The 21,774-nt window shown below is 40.7% G+C and overlaps 1 protein-coding gene across 2 annotated transcripts in view; it reads right to left on the bottom strand.

The window, feature by feature from the left end:
- Positions 1–70: 70 nt before the first annotated feature.
- LOC121586520 (KH domain-containing, RNA-binding, signal transduction-associated protein 3-like) overlaps positions 71–21,774 on the bottom strand; it is a 165,999-nt gene continuing 144,295 nt past the window's right edge. The window contains exons 7-9 of one of the 2 annotated variants that reach the window (XM_041903268.2): positions 19,833–19,915; positions 3,345–3,403; positions 71–1,414 (exon numbers count right to left, since the gene is read on the bottom strand). In XM_041903268.2, the coding sequence (XP_041759202.1) occupies positions 1,323–1,414; positions 3,345–3,403; positions 19,833–19,915 (234 nt within the window). In that variant the 3' untranslated portion in view covers positions 71–1,322. Of the gene's footprint in view, positions 1,418–3,344; positions 3,404–19,832; positions 19,916–21,774 lie in introns of both variants that reach the window. The other variant, XM_041903267.2, reaches the window with a different exon arrangement.

The following is a 21,774-nucleotide window of genomic DNA, read 5'->3' as shown; positions in this document are numbered from 1 at the left end:
TTAGTGTACTGTTATATAGGCTGTAAACTGACACATTGTAATCCGTTTTATTAAGAGATTACTTATGAAAAACACACAGCAAAGACTTAAATCTGTGATTGACATTGTATCAAAATCATTACCTACAAAACATTAGCTGAATTGCAATATACAAATGCAATATACATACAACATAGTTCTTACAAATTTGTGTTGTTTTGTTGCTTGCATTCAGTTTTTAAATAGATTTTTGCGTTAAAGTAATGTTCACTTTTATGTTGTTTTACATGTTATCATATCAGAAGCTAATTCTTGATCAATATGGTATCTCTCAAGAGTCTCTGCATACATTACGGAATACAAGAACCTGTATTAGTGAGCATTTCAATATTATCATCAGCATCATTCTTTACAATGTTAGTTTTGTTAGTTTAGATTATTGTGTTTTTCTATTTATGTAAATACAGAATTATGCTCTTGAACACAAACTTATTTATTTCCAAAAGTTTATTCAGCATCAACCAAGAAGAAAAATGTAAAGGGCTTACATAAGTGGATAAGGTTAATATGCTAAAATACTATTTCTGTTAACAGTTAATTCTACATGGTTTAATGTCTCAAGAACCTGATTATTACACTGCCTGAAAGCATTTCAGGTTGTTAAACCCCCCAAAAATATGGATTGGAATTCTTTATTAAGAGCTTTACATAAAATGTCTTGCAGCTCTTGATTTTATTTTTTACTGAGGATTTTTACACAAAAAAATAAGAGTTTGAGCTGAGATTGAAGATTGATTAAAGGGGGTAAATTAAACAGAAACACACACGTCTACAAGTTTTAAGATATGAATAAAACAGTTGACACTATCCACAATTATTCCACACCATGCTTTTATAAGCCCTTTAACATTGAATAACTATCATTTACAAAAGGAGATAAAACAACAATATGTATTTCAGGATCTTTCTGTTTTCTGATTGGAAAGGTTTAATTTACAAGGGACAGGCAAAAATATCTACAATACTTCACCTCTCTACAACTAAATCACTAATATATTACCAACGACCACTCACTCTATAACCGGGTCCAGAATATTTAGATGTCTACTTGTTTAGGAGTGGGTATATTACCTAAATTATACACATTATTTGGGTGGAAACAGTTTTGACATGATACCAGGGTCTTCTGTTATTAAAACCCATGTCTTTACCTTCATCATTTCCTCTGTGTTATTGTTTGGTTTTGTTTGTGTTTTTATTCTAAAAAGAAGGGAGCGTCCGTATAAAATCCATTACTTGATGACACATCTGTGAGGGATTGTGCAGGTTGTTGTATAATCAGTTCAATATCTGGAGTAGGGCGTCTCTCTGTACACTCCCTTGGTCGTCCGTGCAGCTGGCGCCTTGCCACGATTAGTTGTCCACTCCTCCTGACCTGCTTTATAGGGAAACAACAGGCATATGTAAGGAACACTTCTACACACACACACACTCACACACTCTTGTGTAACTCTGTTAACAGGTTATTGGACAAATATTTGTCTTTTTTTCCTTAGCCTGGAACTGAGGTAAGCATTCAGCTATCATGCTTCAATCAGGCATTAATCCAGTCAAAAATAGTTAAATTATGTAAATGGACTTTCTGACCACCAGAATTATTTGAATTACTTGAGAGCCTGATGTTGATATGGCCTATCTAACTGGAACAACAAAAGACTCCCACAGCCTCTGTAGTTCAAACAGTCAATCCACCAAGAAGCTTGTCATTAACCTAGAAGTATGCATTTAGATAATTGAAACAGAAGATCAAATAGCTACTTGAAAAGAGCCAGTGTAGTGGCTCCTAACAAAAGGTCACAATACGCCCCGTGTAGCTCAGTAGGTAGAGCATGGCGCTTGCAACGCCAGGCTTGTGGGTTCGTTTCCCACGGGGGGCCAGTATGAAAATGTATGCACTCACTAACTGTAGGTCGCTCTGGATAAGAGCGTCTGCTAAATGACTAAAATGTAAAATGTAATAACCATTAGCCCAAATCAGACCTCATTCAGGGCCTCTACTGTCTATTTGCCAAGTGCCCGCTGCATCGATGGCAGCCTTTGTGTGATCTCTAGCCAGCAGAGTCTCATTCCCAGAGCAGAGCAGAGGCTCACAAAGGACAGCTTTTTCCCTGAAATGGTCTCTGCTGGCAGCCCATAACCAATAGTCTCTAATAGTCTCTAAACCTTTCACAGTTTCTTTAGAGAGACAGTGACCAAGGTAACCTTGTGGTTAGAGCTCAACCATGTACCCTCAACTCTGTTTATCGTTTAAACAGCGCCTTTCTTTGAATTGTCAAACACCTCTTTCTTTCGACCTGTTAGAAAGCATTTAGTGTTAACTGTTACCCGCTGTGTGTTTGTGTGCTTTGGAGTTTAGTTCTTAACACTTCTCAGCCAGAGTTTCTTGCCACATTATTCCTATGTGTTAATCTTTATTGCAAATTGGAATATGAATAAGCTCCTCTTTCAGTAATAATAATTAGGTGTGTGTTTAAATTTTCCTATTTCACACATGTACAAGTGTGTATTATACACGTGTAAATTAGAAATGTGTTTTTTTAATATCCCACTTCCCCTGAGACACCTTCAGAGAGTTGGTTCACAGCCAGGGATCAGCCATTATTGACAGCGACCCTGGAGCAATTAGGGTTAAGGGTATTCAAACCAGTGACTTTTCGGTTACTGGCCGAACGTTCTTAACCGCTAGGCTACCTGCCGCCCTACGTTACAAAGTTATTATGGGCTGGAGAGCGTAAAAGTCCTTCACTTTACAGATAGTGTCTCAGTCTGGTGACAACTGTATACATTTACTGTGTAAGAATTGACATCTGCCAAAGCAAGAGGAGACCTGGGTAATGAGATTACCTTAACGGCTCAGTGACTGAGACAGGAACCATACAGCGTTCAAGTCATTTCACCAGAAAAGAAAACCATGGTTAAAGCTGTATTAGAAAACCAGATGTCAAGGCATATCAGTTACTCTATCACTCATGGTTTATTTATGAATACAGTCAGGACATTCTGTAGACGTAGCCATGCCCCACTTTATAGAATGACTATGTCTTTATCAGACATCCCCAACCTTTAAATTAACAGAATTGTGATATCCCATCACCTGGCATCCTGAATAACGCTAACAATACGTCTACAACAAATCTGTCAAAAAATTGATATAGCACCTATTGGGGGAAATTAAATTGCATCTGGGTTTAACAGCATTTAAACTACTGTGTTCATGATGAAAAGAGATCCACACTGAACAAGACAGTAGATGTGTATTCATTTAAACAACATTTAACATTTGAATAAAGCAGTTAGTAACTCACCGTATGACTCGTATGATTCCTCACCATTGTCGTGTCCGTACTCATAATAATCGTCTGAGCTGTGAAGGGAAAGAAAGAGGAGACATCCATCAGAATCTCTTTCTAACAATAAAATGACATGGCCTTTTATTAATAGAGAACAATAGAGGTACATTACGAATCAAATACACCCTGCGGTTTTTACAACACACAGCCATCAAATCATTACCTGGAATGTGAATGGGATGAACTGTTCGGTAAAGTGAAATAATGTCATGATGTACAGAATTGATGTACCATTCTGCTGTATGTAATCATAAACATGCGCAAAAGGTGCATGCAGAAAATGCAGAAAGTTTATTTCATAACTATGCCCTCCCTCCCTTACAGGATACAGTACACAATAGATCAGACAGCCAATATTCACTCAGAAGTTACAGTAGCTGCGGCTGTGCCTTCTGTGCTTTCACATGGCAATTTCCTGGCTGTGTCTATATCCAGGATATGGAGCTATATATGAGAGATGGCACCTGTAATGAAAAATAAAAAGGGAGGCCATCTTGAATTGTGGTTCATTTCTTTGCTATTCTTTATTTATTTCTCAGCGGTCGCCGTTGACTTGCTGACAGAACAATCGTGTGCTGGTATCATTCAGTATCAGTCCTATCATTCAAGCCCAGAAAGGTAATTCATCATAAGGCTGCCACAGAGCCGGCACATGCCACCCATCACAGCTGAGTCCTCTCCCCGTCACCATCTCTGTCCCCGTCAGGGCCGTAACCAGGGTTTCAGTTTTAGTGAGGTCCCTTCCAGGACATTTTTTGAAAGTTGAAGCTCATTTACTGCATTTCTATACAATAAAAATGTTTTTAAATGCTATTTGGAGAACAGCAAAAAAAGCAAAAATTACCCCAACGATTATCACCTTGGCTGCTGTAGGTTAATTCACCTCAGTCGATCTACAAACACATAGCCTATTATTTTTACTAGATAGGGTTTGGTCACGCCACTTTTGTTTCCAAAAACTGAGTAATAACAGAAGGAGAAGTCAGATTACGCCACTATTAAAAACAAACAAAGTGACTCAAGAGGAGGAGTCAGACAGAAATTGTAATGTTATACCCCTGAAAGGGGGGAAATGTGAGAAATGATTCACACTGACACGTAGCATCTGTTCAGTCAGTTGTAATGATGAATTGCATAAAATCATCAACTCGTAACATAGTGATCTGTTCTCAAAGTACATAGCGTTCACGTTTGTATTCCTAGGCGTTACTAATCAAGTTCTGCATAAACAGACATCAATGGAGCAAACAGATGATCGTATCAACACATTCACATTAATTATTAGAATATTACTTACAATTCTGTATTTATATCAATGATGTTGTGGTGAAAAAAAAAAGTGGGTAATGGGTCAACTTTAAACTCCAGTGGATGATCGAGATAAGAATGAACATATAAATGAAAACGTATTAACTGTATTGTATGCATTTTGATTGCATTTTAATGTAGGCCTATATGGAAGATAGGCCATGTGGAGATGTTCATATTGAAACATATGTTATTTAAAAAATGTTTCTAACTTGTTTGATAAGAAAGTTATTATGAGAACTTAGTAGCCAATTTTTTGCTCCTGCTGAGGTAGGCTCTGTTTAACGTTAGCTTCTTACTTCATCGTTCTAGCTGGCTAAGTAATACTAGCCAGAGCCCTTTAACATTATTGCAATAGAAGTGTCTTCTGGCAGCTAGCCACCTGACTGACTGTATCTACTGTATAAGCAACTATTTACCAGTTTGTGTTTGTTTGGGGATGGCTGTAGACACGGCAGGAGTCATGGGACAGTTTTAAAATTACATTTTGTCCAGTATCTCACAAACACACTGTCAGCAGCGTCTCTAGTTGCCTACTTGAGCTGACTCCGAGATGGGGTAGATCGTTTCACATCTCAGGCCCTTGGCCTGTTCCGCGAGAGGGCAGAGATAGCCGTTTGAGAGAGTGGTAAATGTGCTGATAAAAAGGCAGATCCGGGAGGCAAATCCGGGGGACGCAGGTGAACATAACGAACAAACCTCTGTTCATGATTCCACTCGCAATTAGAACTCAGTCAGATCAAGAATATAAGCGTTCTGAGCTTTAAGCAACGCTGGGAGCAATATTTAGATGTTGACCCGTAATTGATTTTCTTTATTATGTACAAAATACATATTTGTATTATTATATATATTTTTCGGTGTCCTCATATGTAGTTTTGGCCCTGGTCCCCTGCCTGTCAGTCTGGGGCTGTCACAGGGCACCCCTCCTCTCCTCTCTCTGGCTTAGCGCTGGAGGTGACACTAAAGGCCCAGCTATACACTACCGGTCAAACGTTTTAGAACACCTACTCATTCAAGGGTTTTTCTTTATTTTTACTATTTTCTACATTGTAGAAAATAGTAAAAATATAGAAAAACCCTTGAATGAGTAGGTGTTCTAAAACGTTTGACCAGTAGTGTACACCAGATCAACAAAAAATTATGACTTTTATGATTTTCGCGTTTCAAAGCACTTAATCATTATTAAACTTTGATTGGCAGTATGTTGATTGTTTTTTAAAAGAAACTTAAAGGCACAAGCTGACATGAACAATTGAAAATCATATTAGGGGGCGTCCATAGTTGTGGATCTATAAATGTCTGCTTGAGACATTGTCCAGAAAAGCCATACATGTTGGGTTTCTTCCCCGGGGAGATCATTGACATGGCATGAAGATTGCACTGCTCACACAGCTCATGACTCAACCAGGGAACAATAACGGCAGAAACAAATGCAGGCTATTTCCTCTTATCTAAACTGGACCCCTGCTAAGACGTGAGTGATTATTTATGCTCTGTGTCCACAAAGAGAAGCCAGACGTTGTTATTCAGAGTGTGATGGTTTCCAATCAACCCTCACAGCAGAGGAACCGCTGTGAGTCTTACACTGGTGTACAGCTGCTGTTATATACCTGACACCACTCATCATGGCTTTAGAGAGAGAAACCCAGAGAGAGAGAGAGAGAGAGAGATAGAGAGAGAGAGAGAGAGAGAGAGAGAGAGAGAGAGAGAGAGAGAGAGAGAGAGAGAGAGAGAGAGAGAGAGAGAGATGCAGCAAATTAATGCATGTTCTCTCTTTCCATGTCTTGTACAATATGAAACACCTGACAGGGTGTGTGGTAATTTGATTTCACACCATGTCTCAACACTAGGGTATATTCTTCCCAGAGCAGAACCCCTCTGAATACACACTCAACTACAAACCGTTCTGCTAGAGTACGCCCTGGGAAGCTGAGGGGCTAAACAAGCGGCTTATCCTTCCTGTGGGTGTAAAGCTAAAGGCTACGAGGACCAATAGCTGCTGTCAGGTCCTCAGAGAGCTGCCAAGTCAAAGATTTCCCCTTTCACAAGGACGAGAGGAGGACTCCCAAAGCTGTTAGGCACCTCTAATTTCGGGGATGACATTTTGTCAATATCCTCACACATAGCCTCTCTCTACCAATGTCCTTTTCTCCTCTATTACCCTGGTCTGGTCAGTGAGTCCTCAGGCTTCAGGTACGTCCTGAAGGGCAACGATCCAGGTGAAACTAACTGCTTCAAGTAAAATACAGGTTGCATCCCAAATGGCACAGTCAAATGCCTCCTAGCACTTTTATAGTGGCCCTTTGTAGAACAATTGGTAGCGCATGGTGCTTGTAATGCCATAGTAGTGGGTTTGATTCCCGGGACCACCCACAGGTAAAATGTATGCATGCATGACTGTACTTCGCTTGCATAAAATAGTCTGATAAATGCCGTGTGTTATAAACCATCCATCAACACTATATAAATAGTCACTAACGGCATAAGCACGATGCTGGAAACATGTCAGGGACTGAAACAATCCCAACTTAATTCATATTTTATGTTGTTTTAATCATAAGCAAACTCTGTAAACATTCCTTAACAGCTAATGATGGAGCGGAGCAAGGAGAAACCCAGAGACCACTGTACTATGCTGGGTGATTATATCTTCAAAGGTTAAAAATGGATTTTTAGGCTCCTGCTGGTTCAAGACAAACACAAAGGATGTGTCTCAAATGGCACTCTACTCTCTATATAGTGCACTACTTTTGACCAGCGCACCATGGGGCTCAGCCTCAGCCTCAGCCTCAGCCCGAGCCTCAGCCCCATCCCCAGCCTCAGCCCCAGCCTCAGCCCTAGCCTCCAGCCCCAGCCCCAGCCTCAGCCCCAGCCTCAGCCTCAGCCCTAGCCTCCAGCCCCAGCCCCAGCCTCAGCCCCAGCCCCAGCCCCACAACAGACAATCTCAGACAAACGAGCAAGAGCAATCTGTCTTAAAGTGCTGGCCATTAGCTAACCTTGTCTTATGATCAGGAATCAGGGAATCTGACTCCAGACCTGCTCGTCCACAGGTATACCTACCGCCTGGCTCTCAGATTTACAGGTATTCTCTATAAATGGCTGATCCTAAGTACTGATGTTGCCGTTTGCGGCACCCCTAAACAGATGGTGATGTTACTTCTGAGTGATGTAGTACATGTCCCTGGTGGACTTTGCTTTCTTACACAGCCATTACTCTTCTGTTGGTCTGTGATAAACCTGCAGAGTTCTGCTAGGACATTAGAGAGGATCCAGAGGCACTGAGAAGAACAATCTATAGTCAGCAGTCATATCCAGAGGAGAGGAGACACTAAATATTTCATAGGTTTTCCAATGCAGGAGGAAGAACATTCAACGACATATTCATTAGACTTTCCTCATACATTTCATGCAAGTATAAGGGGCATTTTGATAGTGAGATAACTAATTTTGATAAAGGATAACCTTCAATCCAAGACTATGAAAAATGACATGACTTCCTTCATATTGACTCGTTTTCTACATTTTAGAGTGGGTACAATACAAAAATAGACCAAATATAAACTGACAGAAAAGGAACTGGACTTGGGAGAATGTGTCCTGTATATTATCCAAAATGAGGTTGGTGTAATTGTTATTGAAAACTCCCTCAGGGATATGCTGTTGATTGCTTGTCTCAGCAGCTGATTGCGAACGCAATCTCCACTGTTGGACCCTTGCTGTGAAGTCACAAAGACGGAATGTATGGTAAACGTAATGGATTTATATAATGTGTGAGTATAATCATCTGCCTTGTCTGAATCTGACCCCGCTTTACTTTTCCGTCTTACATTTATAGATTTAGGGAAAATCTACCAAACAAAAATGACACAATGAGGTCATTTCCCCCCTTTCAAAGTCACCTCACTGAGGTTCAGATTGTGTCTTGGTCAACGGATGGGCAGGTGACTGCAACGTTAGTACGGCCCAAGCATATAGACTGAGGTAGCAACCCAAATGACACCCTATCCCTTATATAGTGTACTACTTTTAACTAGGGTTCATAGGGCTCTGGTCAAAATATAGGTTGCCATTTGGGATTCATCCTCAGTTCTTCATCATGTTCTCTGCTGTGCTATAAACTGACATCATCCTGAGAGCGTCTGGAATCTCTCCAAGACAACACTTGAGATAACAATTTAAAAAAAAACTAGTTTGGCCTTACAAGACTAATATACCTCTAGCTCTGAAGCAAATTAAGGCAAAATACATAAGTTGCCTGTCAAAACAAATGTTATAAACTGCTGAGAACTAAATTAGAACAATATTAAAAGGATCAAACATGCAAATAAAGTAATTACAGAAAGTATCCATCTGAGAACTGCATGACCTCTGGTTCTTAGATAGAAATCAATTACATTGTGTTGAACTAATTTACTCTGTTGAACTAATGTACTACTGTGTGTTTGCAAAGCCTGAAATAATAGTCGCATATTTCCTAGGCTTAATCATGCCAAGATATGTAAGTTGTTATAGTATAACTCTGATTTCTCAGGTACTTTTCACAACTGATCCACACCATTGGTGATCTATATTGGTACTTCTGTTCTCCTACTGTTGGTTGACTACCCACCAAGACTTACCATTCAGACATCCATAACTGTTCTCTCCCCTGTGCTCTGTCCTACCTCAGCATGGTTCTCTCCCCTTTGCTGCTATCTCCACAAGTCCCCTGTGCTCTGTGCTACCTTTTACCTCCACACCTCCACACTTGTCTCTTGTATTGAGTTTAACAGCTGTTCCTAGGGGATGTGTCTGTCCTTTAAAACGCTGTCCCTGCAAGCCCTGTAACCGCGGCTCTCCTCTCTGTAACCAGGGCCCTCTGGGAGCAGGCTGAGGAGCCAGGGCCGGATTCAGGGGAAAAGGAAGAGGAAGGGAAGAGGCCCCTGTAGTATTATAGGTGTCAGGAATGAAATAACACTCTGATCCAAACCGACCTGTGTGTGTCCAACCTCTGGATGACCTCACCCAGAGCAGCACCTGTCATCCTCCTCATTTACCTACAGGGAGATCACCTATCTACTAATACGGAAGTGATTCTCCCTCAGTCTCTTCATTCATCTGACCTTCCACCTGCTTAATAATACCCACACATCTACCTACCTACAGTTGAAGTCAGAGGTTTACATACACTTAGGTTGGAGTAATTAAAACTTGTTTTTCAACCACTCCACAAATTTCTTGTTAACAAACTATAGTTTTGGCAAGTCGGTTAGGACATCTACTTTGTGCATGACACAAGTAATTTTTCCAACAATTGTTTACTGACAGATTATTTCACTTATAATTCACTGTATCACAATTCCAGTGGGTCAGACGTTTACATACACTAAGTTGACTGTGCCTTTAAACAGCTTGCAAAATTCCAGAAAATGATGTCATGGCTTTAGAAGCTTCTGATAGGCTAATTGACATCATTTGAGTCAATTGGAGCTGTACCTGTGGATGTATTTCAAGGCCTACCTTCAAACTCAGTGCCTCTTTGCTCAACATCATGGGAGAATCAAAATAAATCAGCCAAGACCTCAGAAAAAATATTGTAGACCTTCACAAGTCTGGTTCATCCTTGGGAGCAATTTCCAAACGCCTGAAGGTACCACACTTATCTGTACAAACAATAGTACGCAAGTATAAACACCATGGGACCACGCAGCCGTCATACCGCTCAGGAAGGAGACGCGTTCTGTCTCCTAGAGATGAACGTACTTTGGTGCGAAAAGTGCAAATCAATCCCAGGACCTTGTGAAGATGCTGGAGGAAACAGGTACAAAAGTATCTATATCCACAGTAAAACGAGTCCTATATCGACATAACCTGAAAGGTCGCTCAGCAAGGAAGAAGCCACTGATCCAAAACTGCCATTAAAAAGCCAGACTATGGTTTGCAACTGCACATGGGGACAAAGATCGTACTTTTTGGAGAAATGTCCTCTGGTCTGATGAAACAAACATAGAACTGTTTGGCCATAATGACCATTGTTATGTTTGGATTAAAAAGGGGGAGGCTTGCAAGCCAAAGAACACCATCCCAACCGTGAAGCACGGGGGTGGCAGCATCATGCTGTGGGGGTGATTTGCTGCAGGAGGGACTGGTGTACTTCACAAAATAGATGGCATCATGAGGAAGGAAAATTATGTGGATATATTGAAGCAACATCTCAAGACATCAGTCAGGAAGTTAAAGTTTGGTCGCAAATGGGTCTTCCAAATGGACAATGACCCCAAGCATACTTCCAAAGTTGTGGCAAAATGGCTTAAGGACAACAAAGTCAAGGTATTGGAGTGGCCATCACAAAGCCCTGACCTCAATCCTATAGAAAATGTTTGGGCAGAACTGAAAAAGCGTGTGCGAGCAAGGAGGCCTACAAACCTGACTCAGTTACACCAGCTCTGTCAGGAGGAATGGGCCAGAATTCACCCAACTTATTGTGGGAAGCTTGTGGAAGGCTACCCGAAACGTTTGACCCAAGTTAAACAATTTAAAGGCATTTCTACCAAAAACTAATTGAGTGTATGTAAACTTCTGACCCACTGGGAATGTGATAAAATAAATAAAAGCTGAAATAAATAATTCTCTCTACTATTATTCTGACATTTCACGTTCTTAAAATAAAGTGGTGATCCTAACTGACCTAAGACAGGGAATCTTTACTAGGATTAAATTGTGAAAAACTGAGTTTAAATGTATTTGGCTAAGGTGTATGTAAACTTCCGACTTCAACTGTACCTACCTTCAGGTAATAATAATGTTGTGTTGGGTCGGTGTATTAAACGCTGTAGAAAAAGGCTATGATGGCGCTCATACAAAAGATTGACCACTATTGACTGGTGCTGAAGCTGAAGCTGTCATGGATGTCATGCTGATTTGGCGTTCCAAGATGTTCCCCTAAGCTTTCCCTCTCTTCTGAAACATGTAAATGTCTCCGAGCTACTGAGAAGAACCATCGTTTAGCTAAAAGGCTCATGTTTCAAGGTTGTGAACTGTTTAGTTTTCCTGTGAACGTGAATCTGCTATATTCATGTTGACTAAATATGTTCTAAAATGTTGTTTAGGCTATTATCAGCAATAACATTTGAATATAAGTTGCATATCTTGTATTTAGCAGGAATAATATGTCCACCTCAATTATGTCTACAGTATAGTGTCTACATATGTCCAGAATTCCACAAAAAAACTCTCCAGAATGGCTGCCCTGTTTCCCTGCCAGGCATAGGGGCTGAAATCATACTGGAGACACTGGAGAAAACAACGGTAGTACATTTCCTTGCTTGTTATCCTGCAGCTAGTGAAGTCCTGCCTGCCTGACTCTGCCTGCCTGCCTGCCTACCAGCCAGGGCTCTTATGTGGTGACTGTGCAGTGAGCTCCTCAGGCTCTGTGAGGCATTGTTAGGGAGACGACTTGTCCATGGATATAGTCTAACATTCCCCTGGGTCCTTCCCTGCTCCAGCCCTGCTACTGCTCTGACCTGCTCAGGCTGAGATTAGGCTCCGGGGTAAAACAGGGCTATACCTTTTGTCCATCAGCAGATCTAAATTGGATGACCTTAAAAAGGAAATGTTCTGTACCGTATGCACTATAGACGGCAGTATTGTATGTACTGTACACACTGGCTTTGCAGTGTGGTAAACGAATGCTTTAGGAAAGAAGAAAGTCTGTGCGAAAATGGTGTAACAAACAAAAAAGTCAGCGGCAGTCCTGTGGGCGCAAACAGCTCATTGATGAGAGAGGTCGAAGGAGAATTGCAAGTGGTGGAGGTGATGTAATGGTGTGGGGAATGTTTTCCTAGCACACGTTAGGTCCCTTGATACCAATTGAGCAAGGTTTGAACGCCACACCTTGTAGAATCAATGCCCCGAAGAATTCAGGCTGTTCTGGAGGCAAAGGGTGGTCCGACCCGGTACTATATGGGTGTACCTAATAAACGTTGATGTCTTTGTGCTGTGCTATGCAGAAGTGTCTATGATGCTCTTACTCTACAGATGAATGAAGAAATCAAAGGGTCTTGTCTGGTTAACAATATATCTTAATAATCAATCTTCATATGAAATAGTGATTATTTTGTATGGAAAATAATAATGTATTGGTTTCTGAGAAACTAAAAAGATTACTAGTAAGTTCTGTGACCAGTTAGTGTACTGTAGTGTACTGTACACATTTATAAATACCCACAGTAAAAACACATTCTGAGAGTATAAAAAGCAGGCTGGTTGCAATCATCCGACTACACTGTAAACAGCACACTGTCATGTTCTAAGAAATTGCAAGAGATCTTTGTTTTTATCATGTACATGATAAACAATCTACGCTCAAAATAAAAAAACACTTTCTAGGCAGTTCTGAGACTTAAATAAGTCAACAAAAATAAGTAAATAAACTGACTAGTGTGTCTCAGGAGGAAGATGCTGTAAAGTATGGAGGCTCAGTAGTCAGCCTAAGTGAGTGTCTCAAATGACACCCTATCCATATAGTGCACTACTTTTGAAGTAGCGCACTATAATGGGAATAGGGTGTCATTTGGGACGCACACCATTTCTAACCAGAGAACAGATCTCAGAATCTCTTTGAGTCTAGCATCAAGCCTCTGGGCAGAACAGAGCCGAGCACACCCCACCAAGCACACACACACACCCCACCAAGCCTCTACATGACGGACTCAATTTTTCTTCTGCCTTAAGCCTCTGTGATTATTCACCAGGCTGCTTTTAAAACAAATGGCTGCAGATAGACACCAGGGCTCAGGGCCAGCCTACCCCCAGTGACTCCCTCTGCCTCTCTGCAGGCAGGCAGGCTTTAAGATGTACCCCTCAGTGTCTGAGCAACTACATAGAGGAGAGAGAGAGAGAGAGAGGCAGAGACTCTGGCCCTAAGGCAGGTGTGTCAAACTCATTCCATGGAGGGCTTAGTGTCTGCTGGTTTTTCAATTAAGACCTAGACAACCAGGTGAGGGGAGTTCCTTACTAATCAGCTACCTTAATTATCAATCAAGTCCAAGGGAGGAGCGAAAACCTGCAGATACTTGGCCCTCCGTGGAATGAGTTTGACACATGGGCCCTAAGGGAACGGGGATACCTAGTCAGTTGCACAACTGAATGCATTCAACCGAAATGTATCTTCCACATTTAACCCAACCCCTCTGCAGGAGGCTGCCTTAATCGATGTCCACGTCATCGACGCCCGTGGAGCAATTGTTGTTGGGGGTTAACTTGCTCAAGGTCAGAATGGCAGATTATTCTACCTTGCCAGGCTCAGGGATTCGAACCAGCAAACTTTTGGTTACTGACCCAATGCTCTTAACAGCCAGGCTACCTGCCACCCCAAGAGACAGAGCGTGTGAGAGATGGAGGCCACCTGGCCTGGGCGACATATTTGGCCACAAAAGAAAACATCAACCATCCCTCCTCACAAAGCAGGGGACAGCCTAATATGTTATTTTTTTCTTTCTTTTTTCTCTCTCCTTTTCCCCCCTTACAGCTGCCTCTAATGCAATTTTTGACATCTTAAGTGCAGCAACAATCAGGCCCTCTTTGAAACTGCCAATGCAAGCAGAACATACAGAATAAAGGAGAAGAGGGAAGATGGTGTGACAGCAGCAGGGATGCGTCCCAAATGGTGCCCTATTCCCTATTTAGTGTACTACTTTTGACCAGAGTCAAAAGTAGTGTGCTATATTAGGGAATATGGTGCCATTTGGGACGTATCCCAGATGCAGGACCGATAAAAGAGAGAGATGGCAGCAAACAAGCCAACGTGCCATAGCAAAGTCCATTGACCTTAAGTGACATGGTGAGAGTGATTGCGATCGCTCCCTTGGTATGAGAAAATCAATTCTGTGCATTTAGTTGCAGGGTCTTCTGTTTCTATCAGGGGTTGGAACTGGAAATTATTTTCCAATAGTTTCATTCTGAACAGAACCATTATTTTTTGGGGTTCCCTTCCACTGTTCCGACCAGCAAAATAAAGTTCCTTTCTGTTCCTTTTTAAACCTGTGAAATATTTTTTTAAACATTTAGATCATCATTAGATTACGTGACCAATCGGGTTATAGTTGTTTACATGTATTGGACAGACAAGTGTAGGGCGCGAGATGCGACTGAAATTTTGCTGGTTGGGAGAGAGCAAGAGAGGGTGGAGGAGGAGGCTTGACTTGAAGCGCTGGGCATCTTATGACATGCATTATCTGAATTAGGCCCACAGAATTATACCTACGGAGGAGCGGCTTCTATGAAGGAACATTGAATGTCTTTAAAATTCCGAGAGTTGGCTTAAAGCTAACAAGCTTGTGTGTGCAGAACGGCACCAGAATTAAAATAAAGACACGGAACATAAATGCCTGGAACATAAAATAATTGTATTAACCGGTTCCCATGTTCCAGGACAGTATAGATCACTTTGGTTCCCGGTTCTGATTCTGTTCCTCGAAAAATGTTGGTTATTTTCCCTGAACCGGTTGCAAGCCCTGGTTTCTATTGCATAGAGCTATAGGCCACCAAACAGCCATGTAGCTGCAGGGTCTTCTGTTGCTGTTGCATAGAGCCAAACAACCAAACAGCCATTTGGGCTTCATGAGGCAACAATGGCTGACACGTGAAAATAGGATAAAAAAATATTAGCACAAGGGATCCACTGGTATTAGTCAAGCTATGGCATTATGGTTAAAATAATTTTTGACAGGACATCAGAATGAGAAGTTACAGTATAAAGACAGCTATCAACATTATTTAGTTAAAAAGCTTCCACTCAATCTCATTCTGAACCCCCAAACTGGTTCTTCTATGTTGGCACTAAGACATGCACTGTTCATGCCTGGCCTTTCTGATCGCCCCTCCATATGTTCCATTAGAGTTCAATCTATTAGAGGTTGTTCCATTTCAGTTGGTCATGATGAAGCGGATGTTCATCTATCTATAATTCAGAACAATCTCGTTCTCCTTCAGAACTATGATATTCATTAACTTGTTATTTTCTCTATGAAATCTTGTTGTATTTCCGTTGATTCTTGGAAGTATGTCAAAAGCTATTCTGATCCCTAAATGTGAATTGTTCCCAAACCGATCATTACCGACAGCTGGATGCTGCTGTAATCAATTAAAGATCAGCACAGATGCTCCAAAATGCATTTATGTATTATCCTGTCCTTACAAATCTAACTATTTCATGTGTAAATGTTTATTTTAGGCATAAGGTGACTGTCATGGATCTGAAGACACCACCCCACACATAGATTTTTCTACCGTATTTCAAACTACAGTGACACCGGAAATATTTACTGATCTCAAATGACACACATTATTTCTCAATTATGAAACATAGGAGAAGGATAGTGGATGTACCACCGCTCCACACAGCTCTATCCTTGTGTGTATGTGTGTATGTGTGCATGTGTGTATGTGTATGTGTGCCCTGAGTCCATTTCATCGTTCTGATTGTTAACCTGCTATTATCACCATTCACACCTGTATGTCTCACCCTAGCTACACAGGCTAATGGATAACTAGCATGCTAACATGCTAATCTGATGTAGTTCACATTAGAGGTCGTCTCAGATCCCGAAATTGAGATCCGAATTCCTACCCGACCCTGACAGGATCCGGTCATAAAAAATAAATAAAGATATGTACAGTACCAGGCAAAACTTTGGACACACCTACTCATTCCAGGGTTTTTCTTTATTAATACTATTTTCTACATTGTAGAATAAAAGTGAAGACATCAAAACTATGAAATAACACATATGGAATCATGCAGTAACCAAAAAAGTGTTAAACAAATCAAAATATATTTATATTTGAGATTCTTCAAAGTAGCCACCCTTTGCCTTGATGACAGCTTTGCACACTCTTGGCATTCTCTCAACCAGCTTCATGGGGTAGTCACCTGGAATGCATTTCAATTAACAGGTGTGCCTTGTTAAAAGTTAATTTGTGGAATTTATTTCCTTCTTAATGCGTTTGAGCCAATCAGTTGTGTTGTGACAAGGTAGGGGTGGTATACAGAAGATAGCCCTATTTGGTAAAAGACCAAGTCCATATTATGGCAAGAGCAGCTCAAATAAGCAAAGAGAAACGACAGTCCATCATTACTTTAAGACATGAAGGTCAGTCAATACGGAACATTTCATGAACTTTGAAAGTTTCTTCAAATGCAGTCGCAAAAACCATCAAGCGCTATGATGAAACTGGCTCTCATGAGGACCACCACAGGAATGGAAGACCCAGAGTTACCTCTGCTGCAGAGGATAAGTTCATTAGAGTTAACTGCACATCAGATTGCAGCCCAAATAAATGCTTCACAGAGTTCAAGTAACAGACACATCAACATCAACTGTTCAGAGGAGACTGTGTGAATCAGGCCTTCATGGTCGAATTGCTGCAAAGAAACCACTACTAAAGGACATCAATAAGAAGAGACTTGCTTGGGCCAAGAAACACGAGCAACGGATATTAGACCGGTCGAAATCTGTCCTTTGGTCTGATGAGTCCAGATCTGAGATTTTTGGTTCCAACCGCCATGTCTTTGTGAGACGCAGAGTAGGTGAACGGATGATATCCGCATGTGCGGTTCCCACCGTAAAGCATGGAAGAGGAGGTGTTATGGTGTGGGAGTGCTTTGCTGGTAACACTGTCTGTGATTTATTTAGAATTCAAGGCACACTTAACCAGCATGGCTACCACAGCATTCTGCAGCGATACGCCATCCCATCTGGTTTGGGCTTAGTGGGACTATCATTTGTTTTAAAACAGAACAATGATCCAACACCATCCATGCTGTGTGAGGGCTATTTGACCAAGAAGGAGAGTGAAGGAGTGCTTCATTAAATGACCTGGCCTCCACAATCACCCGACCTCAACCCAATTAAGATGGTTTGGGATGAGTTGGAACGCAGAGTGAAGGAAAAGCAGCCAACAAGTGCTCAGCATATGTGGGAAATCCTTCAAGACTGTTGGAAATGCATTCCTCATAATGCTGGTTGAGAGAATGCCAAGAATGTGCAAAGCTGTCATCAAGGCAAAGGGTGATTACTTTGAAGAATCTCAAATATAAAATATATTTTGATTTGTTTAACACTTTTACTACATGATTCCATATGTGTTATTTCATGGTTTTGATGTCTTCACAATTATTCTACAATGTAGAAAATAGTAAAAATAAAGAAACACCCTGGAATGAGTAGGTGTGTCCAAACTTTTGACTGGTACTGTATATATCTGATCCGATTCGGATCCGAGGTGGACCAGATCCGACCCAAAACATGTCAGAGTTAAGAGAAAATCGGATTCAAATTGGGTCAGGTCTGTATCTGACCCAAATGGATCTGAAAGATTAAAAAAATGAGCATTATTGCCAGCTAAAATGTTTTGACTTGTCTGCTGAACCTTAATGTGCATTTTCGTTTGCATCTAAAATAATTAATTTGTGGTCTACAGCTGAGTATTTTCATAATGACATCCCTATAGTTAGAAGGAGAACATTATTATGAGGTTTTCAAAAATGTTTTCCTTATTTCTGTTGACCAAATATTTGAGCAGGACGATTTTTTTGTGATGACCATCGCGTGCAAGACCGAGAGTAGCTAATTATTTTACTGAGCAACATTACAATGACAATGAACTGTTTTGATAAACATTGATTTAGACTGAAGGTAGGCTATAGTCTGACCAGCAAGCTTCAAATTCAAAATCAATTTTGAATAGGCTACAGAAGGATGGAGTCTCCCATCTGCATTCCTGTGTCATTTCCAAAAATTGGGATTTGTAGGTTTAGGTTAATATTCCCTATTTTGATAGGCCATTTCTATAACTCAGATCTAACTCATTATAATAGCCCAATATTTTATTAAATGTACATATATCCTTTAGGCCTACAGAATTAGCCTATACTGCCTGAGATTGCTTTAGATGTGGGTTTTATAGAAAAGTCATTCACGGCTGGGTAGGCCTACCGTCCGGAGAGTTAACAAAATATTCAGAATTGAAGAGATAAGTTTTCCTGATATTTCTTATACTTATTCATGACATAAACAATCAATAAATCGGCACCCTTTCAACATTAGGATATACAATATTTTCTGCAGATAAGCCTTTGGCTATCAGTCTAGCGCATGAATGAGTCACTCATCTTATATCACACTTAACTCGAGTCATTCAACATTAGTTAACAAACTGTTATTTTAAATAAAGAAAATACCCAAATAAAATAGCAAAACAGCCTGCTAACTATGCCAAGCCTAAACAAATAAATTCAATAGCCTAAATAAACTAGTAAATTTCATAAATAAAACAATGAAATTAAATTAAATAGCTCAGGTCTTGATAATATGGGCAACCTTTTCCCCTCCGTATCCACAATGTGCATAAATGAGGCAAATACAGATGATTTGCCCGTCGGTTTTTCCACCCTGGACTCTCTTTCATTCAGTTTCTTCTTCACATCAGCTAACAACGACTCAATGTTTCAGAAACTCACTATATATAACCTAGGCTATCATTCTTTCCCGCTGCATCCTCCTCCTCTCCCACAACAAGTAGGCATATAGCCCATTTCACCCCGCATCACGTGAAGTGCGCAGTGGCTGGTTTTCATAAAGTGAATATGCCGTTTTGTCACAAAATGATATTGACACATTTGGTTTGATGAAAGGGGACCGACCCCCTGACAATCATTTAAGAGAATCAAATGTAAATGTGTGCAATTTGCGTTTGTTGTTTAGGAAATACTCTTCAAGTATAATTTCAGATCTGGTCAGTATTTCGGGTAATCGGGTTCAGGTAGATTCGTGAAGACCTCTAGTTCACATGCTGCTAATGGATAACTAGCATGCTAACATGCTAATCTGATGTAAAGCATTGATGCAACATCCTGCCAATAATCTCTGTCAAACTTTGATTTTTTTATTAAGACAAATCCTTATAGGGTCCACTTGATTTGCCAACGCAAGTATCCTTTTCCCCCTATTTAACTAATAAAGCATAGAGGTGTACAGCAATAATAGGTACTACATCTACAGTATTGCCTTGCTAAAACAGGTGTTAGGATGATAAGGAGACCTGGATAATACATTTATGTACAGCCCTGAGAAACAGGAAACAGACTCTTACTTCTGTCCTTGATTGCTGTAACTGTTGTCGTAGGAGTCATAACCCTGGTCATCGTAAGCTGTCCCGTATCCATCATCATATTCCTGGAGATAGAAAGAGAGGATAAAATACATAAAGAGCATTTATAAACATCACCACAACTTCATTTTCTGCGCTCTGCAATAACCTCTGAAGAGGTTTGAGGATAAATCAGAAGAGGAAGATGAAATCCCATGTCTGCCATGGGACTGGTCAGTCAGTCCAGGTCACTCAGTCCATCCATTTCAGTTGGTCATAACATAGTGTGTTTCTATCTATAGTTGTCTCCTTTAGAACTATACTATTCATCAACCATTTTTACACTTCTGTTAATTCCTTTATTTTACCTCTGTTCATTCCTGGAAGTATATCAAAAGCAATTCTTCTGATCCCTAAATGTGAATTGTTCCCCAACCGTTCATGGCCAACAGCTGGATATTGCTCTAATCAATTAAAGATCAGCACAGATGTAAAGATCTAGGATCTTCATTTGACCACTCTTTTGTTGCTGAGAATTTTCCTGCATAGCAGGAAATGCAAACTTGTAGTGTATTCAAGGTTTAAAAAGACTTCTAAAGTTTGTAATTTCCACTTTAAATTGTCAGACTTGATTTGCCCTAACAAAAAATATATCAACCCCTACAAAAAATGACAATTAATTATAATCCACATGATAATTCACATTTCAGAAGGGTTGGGTTAAATGCGGAAGACACATTTCAGTTGAATGCATTCAGTTGTACAACTGACCAGGTATCCCCCTTTACCTTTCCCTTCCTGTTGCTGCAGGATTATTTTCCTGCTGTAGCAAACTGGCTCAAATGAAGATCCTACATCTGTACTATTCTGTCCTTTCAAATCTATTTCATGTGTAAATGTTTATTTTATGCATACGTTAACTGTCATGGATCACCACACATAGATTTTTCTACCGTCGTTCAAACTACTCTGACATCGAAAATATTTACTGATCTCAAATGACACACATTATTTCTCAATTGTGAACATTGGACAAGGATAGTGGATGTACCACTGCCCCACTTAGCTCTATCCTTGTGTGTGTATGTGTGTGTGCGCATGTGTATGAGTCCATTTCATCACCATCTCTGAAAATGAGCCAGAAACATCTGCTTGAGCTCCAGCAATACCACCTCTCCTCCCCCCTCCTCACCCCCTTCAACACCCCCCAGCCCCCTAACCCCTGCCTAGTGGAACATCAAAGGGGCTAAATGGGACTTATGTTCAACAAAGATGTCGACCCCTCGTGACACATCCCTCACTCCCCCCCCCCAACACTCCACCACTAATTCCATCTGGGTGATTTGCATGCATGAACTGTTAGAACTACAGCGAGAGAGAGAGAGAGAGAGAGAGAGAGAGAGAGAGAGAGAGAGAGAGAGAGAGAGAGAGAGAGAGAGAGAGAGAGAGAGAGAACATACTCATCATCATCTCCATGTTATTATGAAGGCCTCTAATGCCTGATTAGAAACATGCTTCTGCCAAACGACACTATTTGAATCCACTCTTTAATCTTTAATCCCAAGGAAGCTAACTAACTAACTAATTGTGTATGATGATGGAAAATAAAGTTAATCAAAGTTGGGCTGGTGCTGTGGCTGTGTAAATCTGTATACGTCCCAAATGGCACCCTATTCCTTCCTAAGCAGTGCACTGTATCAACATCAATATTACCATGTCAGATCACGGGTGTGTCATGGCGTTTTTTTTGGTGGATGATGTATTATAGACTGTAAGGTCATGATACAATGTTTGGCTGTGGCGTCAATAGGCTATTTATCCTATAAATAGGATACATACAGTGGGGAAAAAAAGTATTTAGTCAGCCACCAATTGTGCAAGTTCTCCCACTTAAAAAGATGAGAGAGGCCTGTAATTTTCATCAAAGGTACACGTCAACTATGAC

The sequence above is a fragment of the Coregonus clupeaformis genome, chromosome 17 (assembly GCF_020615455.1).
Source record: "Coregonus clupeaformis isolate EN_2021a chromosome 17, ASM2061545v1, whole genome shotgun sequence".
NCBI classification, from domain to species: Eukaryota; Metazoa; Chordata; class Actinopteri; order Salmoniformes; family Salmonidae; genus Coregonus; species Coregonus clupeaformis.
Note: the sequence above shows the minus strand (reverse complement) of the source record. Positions and strands in the feature narration are given on the sequence as shown.